General features: G+C 44.1%; 1 protein-coding gene across 31 annotated transcripts in view; it reads left to right on the top strand.

Annotated features, from left to right (window-relative positions):
• Window positions 1-16,115, top strand: part of mical3a (microtubule associated monooxygenase, calponin and LIM domain containing 3a) — an 81,870-nt gene that overhangs the window by 53,464 nt on the left and 12,291 nt on the right. For 10 of the 31 annotated variants that reach the window (XM_085281576.1, XM_085281580.1, XM_085281590.1 and 7 more), the window contains 18 exons: window positions 1,080-1,193; window positions 1,447-1,548; window positions 2,569-2,673; window positions 3,061-3,247; window positions 3,894-3,988; window positions 4,113-4,206; window positions 6,698-6,893; window positions 7,356-7,618; window positions 7,898-7,990; window positions 8,593-8,754; window positions 9,180-9,242; window positions 10,306-10,380; window positions 10,551-10,664; window positions 10,761-10,840; window positions 10,925-12,965; window positions 13,045-13,142; window positions 13,446-13,622; window positions 15,803-15,853. In XM_085281576.1, the coding sequence (XP_085137702.1) occupies window positions 1,080-1,193; window positions 1,447-1,548; window positions 2,569-2,673; window positions 3,061-3,247; window positions 3,894-3,988; window positions 4,113-4,206; window positions 6,698-6,893; window positions 7,356-7,618; window positions 7,898-7,990; window positions 8,593-8,754; window positions 9,180-9,242; window positions 10,306-10,380; window positions 10,551-10,664; window positions 10,761-10,840; window positions 10,925-12,965; window positions 13,045-13,142; window positions 13,446-13,622; window positions 15,803-15,853 (4,110 nt within the window). The remainder of the gene's footprint in view (window positions 1-1,079; window positions 1,194-1,446; window positions 1,549-2,568; window positions 2,674-3,060; window positions 3,248-3,893; window positions 3,989-4,112; window positions 4,207-6,697; window positions 6,894-7,355; window positions 7,619-7,897; window positions 7,991-8,592; window positions 8,755-9,179; window positions 9,243-10,305; window positions 10,381-10,550; window positions 10,665-10,760; window positions 10,841-10,924; window positions 12,966-13,044; window positions 13,143-13,445; window positions 13,623-15,802; window positions 15,854-16,115) is intronic. The other 21 variants (XM_085281598.1, XM_085281597.1, XM_085281596.1 and 18 more) reach the window with 15 other exon arrangements.

The raw sequence follows: 16,115 nt of genomic DNA, 5'->3' as shown, positions 1-16,115 counted from the left end.
CTAACTAAAAATAAAGACAAGATGAGAATTTGTTAAATTTTAATGACATTTGCAGATTGTTTCGGTGAAGTTTAATAAACTCCTTGCTATCTAAAATATAACAGGACACCGGAGTAAATTCTCCAGCATCTCATACTTCTGATAATCAGCTGTCTGCTTGACGTTTATTCAGCTGTGTGAAAACTATAACTTTAATCTCAGCCAAACCGATTTACTCAGGAACAAATAAAATACTAAAAAAAGCCAAACAATAACATTTTTAAGTTATCTAAGTGACTTATATATCATGTTTAACCTGAGTAGCGAAACACGGTGGGTTTGAAAACGATTTGCCAGGAGTCCGGTGTTCTCATGGCTCTAGTGACCCTAGCCCCCTGCTAGCTATCGAGCTAGTGGGTAACAGACGTCTCCGAAAACTTCGGAGCGCTTTTGAAAATATGTGGTGTCTTGATAAACTGAGCCGATATTTGAGGTTTACACAGCTACATTCCCGCCTGAAAATATGTTAAACGTTTATTTTGTGACCCAGAAAGAATAATAAGAGTAATATTAAAACTAACTAGCTGCCACCATTGTTGGAAACTGAGCTGGGCTGCGCTATGAATTCTGGGATACAGCTTCTTCTTCTTCTTTGGGGTTTAACGGCAGCTGGTTCCTTGTACATGCAGTGCTGCCATCTTCTGTTTCAGTCCATTATTACACTCTTAAATCCTGCTACTTATTCCTGCGTCCTTTGTGATCTTACAAAGCTTCAAACGACGCGTCGACTATTAAATTAGTCGTCGACGATTCTGATAGTCGACTAATCGTGGCAGCCCTACTAACAGGAATTAAAGGCTCACTTGATTGTTGCCAATCGATGCTTAAGTATCTCATATCTGTTGTTTTTGTGCTGAATACACTCGCTAACTAAAGGAAATTGCTTTCATTGTTTATTTACTCACTGCATAAATTAAAGGCTTGTCAGCCTGAATCTGAGAACAATGACAGCAGTCTATGGCTTTTACCACAATGAAAAGGAGATTTCATATTTAGCAACGTTTTCCTCACCATACGTCCCTTTGGTGATTTCTCTGCAGAAGCCAGCAAAGCCTCTGGACTCTGATGGCCAAATGCCCTTGTGTGTGCTTAGTATTCAGGAGAGGGCTGATCAACTTGCTTTACAATTTGAGGGCAAGCCAGTCAAACAACAGGTGACTCGAACTATCGACACAGATGGATGATTACAGGTTTAAATATTTGTACATTTTTAACAAAAGCACTTTTTTTGGGTCAACTTTGTCTCACCTAAGTCTTTAACTGACTCTAGAGGAAAGAGAGGCTGTTGTTACAGCAGGATATTACAGAATAAGTAGTAAATCATAATATCTTCTCAGTTGAATACATTAGTATTCTTCTTTAGATTTACTTGAACTTCTAATAACTCTCCTCTCTCCCTCTTTGGAGCCTAAGAAAAAGCCATCACGCTTTTTTATGGAACAGTGGCGCCTGGCCAGCCCCCAGAGTCCCCCTGATTCTCCCCCCACCACGTCTGACACCTTGAGACAGGTAGTCATTTTATGCCTGGAAGGAATGGCGTGTCGTGGCGCTGACACACTAAACGTGCACTTGGCCTGTCAGGAAGATGATGCACCTCACTTTCCAGCACAAGTCGCTTAACGTGATCTCACCTGATGTTTGCTTGAAAGTCGGGCTGCTTGTTTAGAAATGCGAGCAAACTCATTTGTTTAGCACGTTTGCTGTGATTAGTGAGTGCGAGTGATCCGTCACTGTGTCTGAACAGATATTAAAGTAATCTTAGCAGAACTCTGTTATAATTCCCACGCTTATTTGTACTCAGTAGCTGATTTGGATTTTAAGAGCAGCTTGGCAGCAAAAATCTCATCTAGTGTAATTCCCATGTTGACGAGCCAACTTTCAATTTAGCAGAGCGGTGCACAGTAATAGTTTTCGTGGCTTAGGTTTGCCACATGCTACAGTCGACCTAGATTCTTCCCTTTTTAAAGCTCTTTGAGGTTTCATAGATTGAAATCTAATCCTGGTGTAGATTAATTCAGAATTCGACCCAAAGATGATCTCATATGCCAAACACTTGCTGAATTTGGGAATTAGCAACGCAGCTTTGCAGATTTTTGCAGATTTTTACAGATTATTGCAGCTCGTTTATATTTACGGTGCAGCATGAGTGACTTTGTGTGTGCAAGCGAATAAAAACTGCATGACTGCTTTAAGCGAGTTGTCTAAACACTGTGATAGTTGATCTTTTTCCAAATCCAGCTCTTGGTAGTAAACCCAACATGAAACTTTTGAGGTTTTTCTCAGGAACTGTGTTTGCTGCTTTTGGTGGAGCCTCACACACGTCTGAACACTCGACCAGTCCAGCGTGCAAACGCTTCCTTTGTCTTGTGTAAATTCCCTGTTAGACACCATTGTTTGTCTGCTGTGTTTGAGCACTTGTCGCACACACACCTCTTCCTTCTGTTTTTCACGTTGTTTTTCATCCATCATTTCTAATGTTTCTCTACCTGTCCTCTTATTTTTCTTTCTTTCTCTCATTGCTGTTGATAGCAGTATGTAAGGATGTACACAGGGGGCGTTAGCTCATTGACCGAGCAGATAGCCAGTCAGCTTCAGTCTCCCAAGCCCACACATGTACCTGAAAAGAGGGATTTGGTAAGCACTCGGGTTGTAGAGTAGAAGGCATGTGGCTACACAGATCACTGCAGCGCTTCCCAGAGAGTGTGTTTTTTGCACATTGTGCTCCTTTTTACCACATTTGAACTTCCTTCTCTCCCGTAGCTGCAGAGTGTGTTTTCCCAACGAGTCCCTGTAATTTGGACTGCTGCTCGCCTGCAAGCATCCCTCTCTCACTAATGAATAACTTTGGAATTGCTGTATTTTGGAATCATTAGCTTGTAAATAATATCTGTATCCTTCAAACATTTGTAGTGACCTGATGTGAGCGTCTGGCTTAACAATAACTTTCTCCTTGTGCACCAGTTTGAACGTTTCTCTTCATTTATAAATAAAGATTGATTCAGTACTTTTTTTCCCTTGCAGGGCTCGCTCAGGAAAGAATTCCCTGTCAACATCGGAGGCAGTGATGTTTGTTTCTTCTGCCGAAAACGCGTGTACGTGATGGAAAGGCTGAGTGCCGAGGGGAAGTTCTTCCATCGCAGCTGTTTCAAGTGCGACTACTGCGGCACGACTCTACGACTGTCCTCTTATGCGTTTGATGTCGAGGACGGTAAGCTTTCCAAATGGTTTCAGCCCCACGTGTGCTTATATTTCATTAACTACAAGGTGAAATAGACTGAAATGATCTTGAGTACGATATAATGACTAAAGTGTAAAGCTGCAAAGATGATTCTTCGTTTGAAGACATACAATCTAGAAACGATTTTGACTGTGTGCACGTTTGCTGCCCTCCTGTGGTGTGATCACGCCATGGCCTCTCAGCCTGTTTTTTTTTTTTTTTTTTTTTTTTGAGCCGAGGAATGCAGCAGAGCCATCTTCTGATTCAAAAAATGAAGTTACAGCCACATAATTTTTCAAAATTTATTGGTTTTAAATATGTAAAAGACAGCTGTAAGAGATTTTTGCGGTAACCCCCACCTCGGACTCAGTGCAGTCTTATGAGTCCATATTTTTCCATGCTGGGAGGTGTCTATTGTGCTTAAGGACAGGCAACAGATTGTTCAGTGGGACAGTAGCTTTTTCACGGTCAGCTGTGGGAACAGAACCTCCTGATTTTTCTGAATGCACTTGAGACAAAGGAATTGATTTTTTCCGACAGAGTAGATGCAGCCCACAGACTCCGTGAGGTGAAATTTGCCGAATGCGTTTATTTGTGCATTTAATGTATTTGCTTATCCTCTGTGTGTCTCCTACAGGAAAATTTTACTGCAAGCCCCACTACTGTTACCGCCTGTCTGGGTATGCTCAGAGGAAGAGGCCTGCTCCCTCTGCTGCTCCAGTCACAGCCAAGGTCCATTTTTATTTACTTGAAGAAATCCTGGTGGAAATCAGGATAGGGCTGGAAAAATGTTCTGAGAGTGCTCTCATATCTCCGATAGCAGGGCTGATGTTAAAATCATTTGTGTCATTTGCAGGAGAATCAGACCCCCCAAATACCTACTACGACCGTGGATGCCCCTGGAAGGGCGATGGCAGCAGCTGCCCCCTCGGCTGACCTCCAACCCTCAGGTACTCGACTTTCCTATCTAGCTGTGGCGGCTGCGCCCTGGCGTCTGGCCGTGGGTGTGGGAGTCCAGCTAGGCACCCTCCGCCGCACTCTCTCCCGGACCTGCCACCAGGTGGCACACAACCCCTTAGATTCTCCCTTCCTGTTTACCTACTGCATCTACCTCTTCTGCTGTTTCACCATCAATGTCCTGCTCAGCCTCCTCTAGCATGACTTTTGTGTCCCTTCTTATTTCCTTCCTTGCTTCCTTTTTCTCTTTGCCGACTACTGTCAGTGGGATGTATATAGATCTAGTTTGTGTGACCAAAGCTTCAAAATGGTCCTGTAAATACTGTGAGTCTCTCAGTTGCTGAATTATTTCCTGAAGATGCAGCATTCTTTCTGTTTCTGTTGGCAGTCTCTTTATGACTTGTGATTGGCAGATGGATTCAAACAGTGCTCTGGCGCCATAATCTTAGAAGTGAATGGTGCATCTTAAACCTGTTTGTTTCTTGGCTTGGAAATTATAGAGAGCTGCTCAGAATTCCTTCTGGTCAGCTCTCCAGGCAGCACCATTAACCCTTTGCATAGACCTCCTCATTGCTATTCTGGCTTTTACTGTGAAATGTGGAAGTAAAGTTTAGCTTTCTTAGCCCCCAATCCTCCCCCCCCCCCAAAAAAAATATATCAGTTACCCACTGGTGTGTACATTCAATCTCTATATACTGTTAATGATTGCTATAGAGCTGCCTGTTTTTAATGAAGAGCCAAGCTGTACTCTTTGGTGATTGTAACCCCGAGTGGCCTGTGAGTGCTCTTTTTTTAGCTCGACCTCCTCCTGTGTGACGTGTTTCTTTCTCTGTAAGTTGTTTTGCACCTATTAGTATTCCTCTTCCTAAAACTCACTATTATATGTGATAAAGTGCCTGTATCAGTGCTGTTGTGAGCTTTACCTTTCCCCTTCCGATCAGAGCATCTTAAAACTGAGAGCTTTACTAGTGCTTGCATTGGTGCTTGGGACTGGAGTTTTGTTTTCACCCCCCCTTCCTCTGCCTTCCTGCATTCCTCAGCCTTTCACCCCCCGACAGATTCCTGCCAGAACCACTTGTATTTGCTCGACGTAGTGCGTCTCATCTGCAGTAATTGCTTTGCACACTGTAGCTGAATAAAATCACGGATTAGACTAGAGAGAGCTGAAACCGGTAAGCTTTGCAGAAAATTAATATTTGAAACTTTAATAAGTGAAAGTGTTAATAAGTGTAGGCCTGCCGCAATGTGGCAAGTGTAGTTTATAACTTCAGATGCAAGACTTTATTAAATACTGTAGTCATACTGCAGCCGTGCATACTATAATATATTCTACATTAAGATTAGACAACAAACAACTGCTAATATATTGGTGGAGGTTTGCAGTCAGTGTAAAGTACTGTAGAACAAAGCAATATTTTGCAGGTCTATACATTCGTCAGATATGTGTGCTTGTGCTGCACAGACACCTCCACAAATACATATGCATTATATGGTAAGGACATCCCATGCTGCTGCAAAGTTCAGCAACTGTGGAGTTCTTGGACCACTAAATTAGTGTTTGCAAAATAATAAGAGTTAGACCACTAAACCAAAATCAACCACAAAAAACCCAAAACAGACCCCCAACTGCTGACAGAAGTCCAACCCTGGACTATATCAGATGAAGTAATTACAGTGTTTAGTGATGCAGGTTATTAAAGTATAAATATGTATCAGTTTAAACTTAAGTCTCTCTCTTCTTTGCTGTTTTACGTACTTTTCACTTGTTTTCGAGGAAACATCTATCGTCACATTCATATGAGTCACACATACAAAATAAACAGGATTCAGTGTCAAATGTCAAATATCACACATTTAATGAGATCATGGGACTTTAAGGCATTGGCCTTAAAGCAGTGCTAGTGCTCTTTATTTCAATTAGAATTTATCTCTAAGTGACAAGATGACGGCTGTACTTCCATGATAACTCTATTTTAACCCATTTCACTGTCATGAACCTTTGCCAGAGGAAATATTGTCAAAACATACAGTTTTAAGGTTTGCTTCTCAGAATGGGAACAAGGCAAGGCACCAATCTTGTACATTTAAGTATAGAACAATGGCTCTATTTTAAAGTGTGAAACCTATTTGTGTTTGTTGATCTTATTTGCTGTAGGAATATTATCTAATGCAATAAATTCAGTAATAGATCTTAAATCGGTGTCTCCTTGTCAGTTTGTCCTTAATGTACAAGATTACTTTGGTTAAAGTTCTGGCTGCAGATGTGGATGAAAATGCACCATTTTACTAGTTGGATGTGTGATGGATTTGATGCTGTCGCTGACGTAGCTTCACACATACACTGCCAGAATTTGCATCGGTTTTCACATCAGCGTTCACAAATACATTGGATTTAGTTTGGTCCTGCTTGCACCTGCCTGATCATCACCTGCACGTCTGTGCTCTCTCTCCTCTGCTTTCTTACCTTGATCCTGTACCCCACAGTGCTGGAAGTGAACGGCCTGCAGGAACCGAGCCTAGCTAAACGCCTGAAGGGAACTCCAGAACGCATTGAGCTGGAGAACTACCGTCTGTCCCTGCAGAGGGAGGAGGAGCTGGAGGAGGTGCCTGAGGAGACGCTGGCGGAGCACAATCTGAGCAGTGTGCTGGACAAGGCCACAGATGCTGACCTGGGTTCTAGGTAAGATTTTAACAACATCCGTTAATTTCGTTTTTATGATATTCGGTTTTACCCTTTCTGCCGTTTAGTGTTCAGCGAGTTGTTTAAACGATCTCTAATAAGACTTTAAACAAGTTTCAACTCTTTGGACGTCCTTAAAATAGTCGCGTCACGCAAGCAGCTATGGCTATGCGCACAGAAGCTCCACCCACTCTTTAAACTTTTTGTTCGTGACAGTTAGCCAATCACGATAAAGTGGGATAGAAAGGAAGTGGGAGGAAGCTAAAAACATCTTAGTTGGGATTAACTGTGGGGGTTCACCAACGAGCGGTTTGTCTATTTTGAATCACAGAAAACTTCTTTGCTAGAGTCCAGAATCCCTCAGGCTGCTGTGAACGTCTCCATACTTGTACTGTCCTCAAATACTTGCTTTCTTTCATGTTCCCTAACACTTTGCTGACGCCTTTTCTCTACTTTCTGCAGTAGCTCAGAGTCAGACATGGAAGAGGAGGACGAGCAGGAGGATCAAGAAGAGGCGGAGGAGCAGCCTCCCAGCCCGTCAGACCTCGGCGGCGTTCCGTGGAAGGAGGCGGTAGAGCTCCACGCCAAGCTGAGGGGCGATCACTGCGAGGAGGGAGAGGGTGAAGCTTTGGCTGACACACGCAGCAGAGATGGGGAAGTAGATGAAGAGGACGAGGAGGAGGAGGATGAAAATGAGGCCGAAGAAGATGAGGAGTCGAGCGAAGGTAAATTAGTTTTGCATTGTTATTCCCGTGATAGTGGAAATTAATGGTTTCTTTATGCTAATGTGTTTACACCCTATCCAGACTTCAGTGGCCTTGACCTCAGAGCTCCGTGTTGTTTACTGTTTCATGTTCTCGTCACTGTCTGAAACACCGAGTCATCCTCTTGTCTCTCTTCTGCTTGTCTGCCATGTCCACATACAATGCACGTGTATGTATCTGTCTGTGTCATTTTCTTTTTTGATTTATTTTTGGGGGGCCTTTGTCTCCCCCTGCTGACAGAGGGGGATTACTGGCCCTGGGATAGAGAACTCCAGTCAGGCCTTTGGCTGGAGAAGTACCTTACAGACGAAGAGGATGTTGGTACATTTAAAGGTAGCAACGGAAGTGCCTGCGGATGTGTTTGCAGTTACTTTGAATAATTCTGCCTTGTCTGGGTTTCATTTTCAATAATTTCTACAAGAAGCGTGCCTTTGGCTTCTTTATGGTTTGGTTTGTTGTGTTTTTATGTGAGTTTTGTGTTCATCGGTGTTCCCTTTTCATTGTCAGTCCCATTCCATCTAACCTCCTGTTTCAAACCTCTGGAGTTCTTTATGGCATTAAAATACTAATCTGATGAATCAGATCTGATTATCTCCCCCACGGCGCTGCAGTTATGTTTTACAGCTGTGCGACGGAACTGTTATATTTAACAAATGTGTTATTATTTTCTTTTCCAAGCTTTGTACCCTTGAAGCTTACTTTTATGGTTTGGCGTTTTGCAGTGTATTGCATGCAGCTGCCCTTCATTTCTCTTTGATGGTTTTTTTCCCATTGTCACTGTATAACTGTCTCTCTGCCTTTTCTCTTCCATTTTGCCCTGTTTTTCCCCCCTGTTCCTTTCTTCCACAACTACCCTCATCTCTCTTTATCTTCCTCTCCTAACTCACACAACTTTACGCCACGCAAAAATACAAAATCACAACACTTACATTTAGCGAGGAGTCTCCACATCCAACAAGTCCTGCAGCCTGTGGATCCCAGCGCCATTCCAGGTTTGAGAGCACATCTGGAGTCTGAGGGAGACAAGGATGATGGCCAGCTGGCCTCAGCCTCCCAACTCTCCCAGCCCTCTGAGCTCACGCAGCCCTCCTCTGCAGGTAACCCACCCGGGGGCCTATACGCCTGGGAAGGCCGTGGGTCTCGCCATGTTCAGGATCAGGGTGTCTCATTTTGCAAGTGTGGCTGCTGCTGCTTTGTCTGTGTCTGCCACAGGTGGACCCCAGCTTGTTGTTTTGAATTACCTCTGATTTGTACATTTGTGTAACATTGCTTTATTTCTCGGAATGTCTAATTTTGTGTTGAGCCTGTTGTCATTCAGAGTCACTGTTGTTCCTCTGGGGCGAATATAACGCTCTCCAAACGCATCCCAGCGCGCCATTTAACCCTCTCGTCAGTTCCTTTGATTTGATTCTCTTTTGTTCTTTTGTGTTCTCCCATGTTGTTTCTCATGTGTCTAATTGCTTTACTGTTATTTCCCCGCCATCTATCCCTCGTCGTTCTGTATCTTCTGGTTTGAATGTAGCCCCTGCCCACACGTCCGCCCGACACGAGGCAGTGAGAGTCTGGTTGGAGTCCCTGTCCGGAGGTAGCACAGACTCGAAAGGGATCCTGACATCCCGTCTTAGACTCCTGTTCTGTCTATCAGCTGGGCTGGCCTCTTTTCATGGAGCATGCATAAACACATGCAGAGACCAGTAAACTCACAAGCATGCCTGCTGTAAGGCTGTCGAGGTTTTTCTCTCCTGGGTTCAGATCAGCACTTGTGTTTCACCTTTTGTAACCAAACCTTACATTCTACTCTTCTAATTTCCAAAATATGTATTTTCTTTTGCACTTGCTCTGTATGTTATGCTGTAACGTAATATATTCCGGGGAGTGAAACCACAAGGCACCACAGCTTTGGGAGCTCACCTCTTAATGGCACTTGTACTTGCATTAAGTTCACAGAATGTGGGTGTTGAAGTACATTATCAGCTGATTAAGAGCTTGAATGAATTGAATGAGAGTCCTACACCTCTGTTTGAAGTCCTCGTATAAGCCTTGAGTTCAGAGTTAAAGGCCCAGTAAAGACCTCCGGCAGAGATCAGACCAATTACAAAGTTCTTTTAGTAGTTTATGTGCCCGTGCACTCAGATCGGTCACCTAGTAGTTAAAGCTGATATATAAACTGCATGGATAAACTGCCCCCTCCCCCTCCCAGTTTTGCTCGCTAACCACAGTTTAACCAGTAACATTCTGGTTGTGCTTCTGCTTGGATCAAATATTTTCAGCTTACTAATTTAAAGTTGCTGCATGTAGCTGCAGCCTAGCTGCTCCTTTGTTCATATTAAAAGACTTGGACTGTTTGATTTGTATGCAAAAGATTTTCTTTCTTTTTTTCTTTTTTTTTTTGCCCAAACTCTTTCCTAATGCTGTCTGAAGAAAAATAGATTTTGATTTTTAAAATCTACTCACCTTTTTTTCGACCTTTAATGTTTGTATTCGGCTTTTCAAAATCGGCCTCGATAGCTTTCCACCTCACTGTCAGGATTTCTGAGAAAAGATTCATTCAAGCTACTTTTAAACAGAAAAAAGTTCTCACAGTTATTGTCTAAAGACACGATAATAATGTTCCAATGACTCATTTATTTCCCTTTTTTTCATGTCAGAGCCCTGCGAAGATGAAGTACTCGAAGCCGAAGCAGACGGTCCAGATATGGAGCCTGGCACAGAGATGGATCAGGGTAAACAGTCAAAACATTACAAACAGTAATGAATCCATCAAGTGTTTAACATGCGGAAAATAGCATTTTTGTTTACAAAGAACTCTCTTCATCAAAATGAAACGACTCAGATAATTAAACTTCCAAAGCTGTGTAATAATGAAATATTTGATGTGATGTTTAAATTCCAGATGACATCCCTTCGGATGCGGAAGCTGAGGCTCGTTTGCACCAGTCGGAGCACGATGAAGCGCTTCCCGAGGAAGACAAGAAATCGGAAAGCTTGGCAACAGCTTCCAGTATGGGTACATGTCACAAAACGTTTCTCTACACGATCACGCAGATATGTTTTCCACAAATAAAAGGCAATGAGCCTTTTCTTCTCCCTTTTGTGAATTCAGAACCATCCAGCATCGGCCTGCTGCAGAAGGACGATATTGTTCTTTTTCCGCTTAAACCATCCCCAGAACCTGAAACCCAGGTGAGATGATGCTTCAGAGGTTCAAAGCGATTAATGGCTTTTACCTGAATCCTAAACTCCTCTGTTGTTTGTTTTGTTTTGTAGATAAGTCCCGTAAAATCTCCTGGTCTCCGCTTTTTTCCTGATCCTTTCATACCTGAGGAAACAAAGCCAGAAAAGATGACTCCATCTCCAACTTCCAGGAGCCCGCTGTGCCCTTCACCTGCTCCTGTCCAGCAGTTGTCTCCTGTTCCCTCACCTACTAATGCTGCTGCTTCTACACCAGTTAAAACCCCAACTTCTGCTTCATCTCCTCCTCTTTCACCCACCAAACCACCTGCTGCCTCTCCACTACAGCCACCCAGTGAGTCACCTCTCAAGTCACCAGTGAGCTCACCAATTTGCTCCCAGCCTACACCCCTGCCCGAAACTGAAGGACCTAAATCTCCCGTCTTTCCTCACCGCTCCATTTGCCCTCTCACAGGAAACCCCCTCTCCCCGATCTGTGCCCAGCCGCTGCCCTGCCATGAACCCTCATCACCCCTCACCTCTGATTCTCCCGTCAGAACTCAGCCCGTCCCCGCAGTCACTTCAACGCCCTTGGCTAAAACCAACATGGCCACGCCAGAGCCTTCAAATTCCTCAACAGAAGAGACGCCGTCTAAAAAGACGGATATCATTGAGGAGTTCTGGTTGAAGAGTGCTGAGATAAGAAAGAGCCTCGGTCTGACTCCTTTGGACCGCAGTAGTAAAATCTTAGAAAGGAGTGTTGTTAAGACTCCACCTCAGGACTCCAACTTCGCTAAGACACAAACAGCAGACGTGTCCGGGGAACAGAAGCCTGCCTTCACTGGCCGGGCTGTCATTCGCAGACTCAACATCACTCTCGAGGGTCAGGTCATTACTCCTATCGCTCCTGTTGAGCCCAAGAGCGATGGCTCTGATAAAAGAGACATCAGCAGCAGCTCAGGCTTGGGCTTGAATGGAAGTGTGGCCACAAGCCAGACGGTAAACAGTGACAGCTATAACACGTCCGACTCGGCTATGCTGACACCACCTTCCAGTCCGCCACCACCCGTGCCTGCTAATCAGTCTCCAGCCGTGCTCAGGCAGCAGAGACACCAGGTGTCCTGGACCAACGGAACAGAAAAACTTCCATCTGAGCATGCCAAAGAGCCAGCAAAAGCCACTACCCCTGTTCCTGCACCCAGGACCCAGCTGAGCCCCGTATCTGTGCCCAAACCAGCACCCAGGAAGGTCTCCTCACCTCAGGCAGCTCCAGAAACAACCCCGGTGGTCGTGATGAGGGAGAAGAAGAGGGAGAAGCCACGGCCGCAGGAGACGAGGAAGTCATTTGTGGAGACTGTGGAGGAGATTCCTTTTGCTGACGATGTGGAGGAGAGCTACGACGACCGGACACCAGACACAAGCATGAACAGGTATTACACTCCGCCCACGAGCAAGCCGAGCAGGGAAAAACCTCCCCTTCATCTGGCACTAGCAATGGAAAATGGTAAACCCAATATCCCAGTCAACCCAGTCTCTAAGACCCAGAGGGCAACTCAGTTCTCTCCAGAAGCCAGGGAGATTGCAGAGGAGAGGATAAGGGCCAGAGAAAAATCTGTCAAGAGCCCGGCTCTAAAAGAAGCTATGGCCAAACAGTTGAGCAAAATGAAAGAGTCCGATGGGGAAAAGGGCGCCTCACCTAAAGTGGCCTGGAATGTAACACCAGACACTGTTGGAAAAAGTAAAAAGTCAGCTGCATCTCCAAAGACATCAGCTGTGAAAGCTTTAGAGTCAAAGAAGTCCGAGGCCCTGTCGGAGCGTTTCTTTAGCAGTAACAAGAGCCTGGACAGCTCGGTGGCTTCGTCAGACGGCTCCTCTACAAGTAAAAGTAAGAAACGAAGCTCCCTCTTCTCCCCGCGGAAAAACAAGAAGGAGAAAAAAGCCAAGAACGACAGCAGCAGGCTCTCGGGCGCAGATGAGACGCCTCCAAAACACAAGTCTCTGTGGAAGGCTGTCTTCTCAGGGTACAAGAAGGACAAGAAGAAGAAGGATGATAAGTCGTGCCCGAGTACACCGTCGTCCAGCTCCACTACTCAGGACTCTGGGAAGAGAAGGACATCACCTCTTGGGAGATCTTCGGGTAAGACTATTCTTCCAAAGCTCATTTCATGTTATGAAATTATTGATTGCTGATTGTTGTCTTTGCTTGTCGTTTGAAGTAGACTTGAAAACTCGGAGAAACCTGAGTTTCTCCGAAGATTCCGACCTGTCCTGTGACGATGTTCTGGAAAGATCCTCCCAGAAGTCCAAAGCAGATGTGAGCAAATACAAATGTCACGTGGTTGTCATTAGGGATTCATGCATGCACAGGCTTGCAACGCCAACCGGAGTTGCCTGGGGTCCTTAAAACCGCCTTTTTGGACCTTTCTTGAATGAATTTTACTCATGCAGGTTCATCTCATTAGATGTAAATCACAACTTAAAATCAAACTGTTGTGAATGAAACTCGTGCAGTCTGGCTTTGCAAGGCTATACATATCATCACGACATCCGCTGTACCAGTTTCTGTTTTGCTTCCTCTCGAAAATGTTTTTCTTTATATAATCTCTTCCACTCCTAGAGGCATGTGGACATCTTTGACCTAGTATCAGGCATGCAGAAGGAGGCAATAAAGGAAGAGACACTGGAAAAGGAGAGGAGGAGGGAGTTGAAGGAAAAAAGGGGGGTGAAAGAGAGGCATAAAAAAAGGGGACAGGAGAAGGAGGTTAAGCGAGAAATGGAGAAAGACGACGAGGAGGTATTGTGCAGCAGGGGTTACATAATTTTGAATTTCAGAAAGTGTCATCTTTCTGAATAATGCCATTTAGCATCACCAATCTTTTAGTTAAAGTTCATATAACGTGCCGGTGGCATCTTTGCTATCATTTCATCTCTTTTTAAAGAGTTATTGGAATAAAATAATGTGTATATATATTTTTTTGACCTTGGGAGGTCTCAGAACAAATTATGATAAAAATATTTTCAAGGTCTGGACAAGTGAATTCTTTAAAAGATCGTAATAATTCAATATCCTGAACGCATAAATGGCGTTGGAACTATGCACATATTTGGAACAAGTCCTTAAATTTTAGAACATGAGCTCTTTTATTGGAATCCATTTGCACTCATTGCATTTATGGCTGAAATTCAGCATTATATTTGCCACTGCTGCCGAGTCTGTGTGTGTTTCTGGTGGTTTTAAATAGATAGAATCGTGCTCAGGGCCAGAGGCATGAAGCTCAGATGTACTCCTATTCTCTTTTGTTTGTGTATATTTTGGAAACGTGTACATAAATCAGCCACAACACTAAAGCCTGTGGACACCTGCGTCGATTTTCCCCCACTCAGGGCGTGGCTAGTCTTGCTAATGACCTACGAAATGTATTCAGGTGTGTTGCAACCAGGACACATGGAAAAGTTTCAGGACACCAGACCTCAGGGCCGGTGTCCTGCAGGTTTTAGATGCATCCTTGATCCAACACAGCTGATCTAAAGGCTAAATGATCTGCTCAACATGTCTTGATGGGCTGTATCCCAATTCAGGATCTGCAGCCTTAAAGTACGCAGCCTCAACGATCCTCAAGGGCCGCGTAAGGCCGGAAGTGCGAGGCTTGTGTAATGGGACGGTCTGTTGCGCTGCCCAGGTTGCCTAGCAACCATGATACTAACAGCTGGAAACGTTTCATACAGCTTTGTTTGACAGAGATGAAGGAGAAAATCTTTTGTTCATTTGTTTGTTTCTACACGAGCTTTGATTATTCTCTGTAGGATTAAGCTCAGCTATTGAACGGCGTATATTTTAAAGTAAAGGCTTTAAAACCAAGTTAGTACAAACGTCACTAACGTCACATGACTTTGTCGACATGTGACCAACAGGAATGTTTAATGTTCTTCGTTATTAAACATTTGCACATAAATAAGTGACATAATATTCAGTACTTAAAGTTCACTCTTCGGGCGCCCCTCATCCGCCGTTTTTTTTTTCTTCGGCAAAATTATCCACACCCACCGCCGCGCTATGCATTCTGGGATATGTTGGGCCACGAAGTCTACACCGCCACAGCCTTAAAATTCAGGGAAATGAAGGACGCATCTGAGGGCCGCATTTCGAGCAGCCTTCGAATTGGGAAATCCTTTGCCACGTCGCTGTGACGTAATCGGCCATAAAATGCGGCCTTTAAGGCTGCAGACCCTGAATTGGGATACAGCCATGGAAAAGTTTTAGATGTATCCTTGATCCATCACAGCTGATTTAAATGGCTAAAAGACCTCCTCAACATGTCTTGATGTTCTCCAGAGGCCTGGTAATGAACTAATCATTTGATTCAGGTGTGTTGACCCAGGGTGAGATCTAAAACCTGCAGGACATTGCTTTGCATCATGGTGTCTATGCCGCGGTGCTAACCGCTTCACCCGTCTGTGGTTTTGATGTTGTGGCTCGTTGTCGTTTGATGAATGTCGTTTTCTTCTTTGTAACGATTATTGATCTGAATTATTCACTTCATACGGCTACAGTAACAGGAGTTTTAAGTTGTATCATGCCTCTCAGCCATGTGTGAGTCAGTGAGAGCCCCTGAGAAATCTATAGAGTAGTCTCTTTTTTTTTTTTTGTCCCCATCCCTTTCAGATCTGTGAATACTAGACAAGACACAAGCGTCATAGTTGTAGTATTGGACACAACATCTCATCATAAAACATTTTACACTTGAGTTTCTTGGTTAGTGTCACAATTTTGTAGTTAATGTAGATCTTTAACTATTTCATTCCACCTTGTCTTTTTTGTGATATTAACGTTGCCTGTTTTGATTGTACCAACTAGACTGTGACTCACTGTTCTGTTTATTTTACTTTTGTTTATTTAACATAATCATTAACCCATTTAATCATATCATCTGTATCATGTTTGTTTCCTCCCTTTTATGTTTCGTCTGCCCCAAGTCTGTTTATGTCCCTCACGCACTGGCGTTCAAGAGATCGTATGCCACAAAGGTAGTATTACATACATTCCCGCTGATAACCCTCCTGCACCCCGTCTCGTCTTCCTGCACACGTGCCAGTTTACTTTCATAACACCCTGCGTAGGCCTGGCCTAAAGCTAATCGTTGTTCTGTCTGGATGCATGCGACAGTTGGACAGCAACGCTCGCTCACTGACTGCTGAATATCCACTCTGTTATAACACGACGTTTCCAATAGCGCTCTCTTTTCTGGTCACCGTGATACCTCTGCATCTGTTGACACCCCAGGCTGTT

Source organism: Mchenga conophoros, linkage group LG7 (genome assembly GCF_057382185.1).
Source record: "Mchenga conophoros isolate Kocher_MC1m ecotype Shallow Benthic linkage group LG7, M_conophoros_male_GT1.1, whole genome shotgun sequence".
Lineage (NCBI taxonomy): Eukaryota > Metazoa > Chordata > Actinopteri > Cichliformes > Cichlidae > Mchenga > Mchenga conophoros.
The sequence above is the reverse complement of the archived record's forward strand: the minus strand, read 5'-3'. Positions and strand labels throughout refer to the sequence as shown.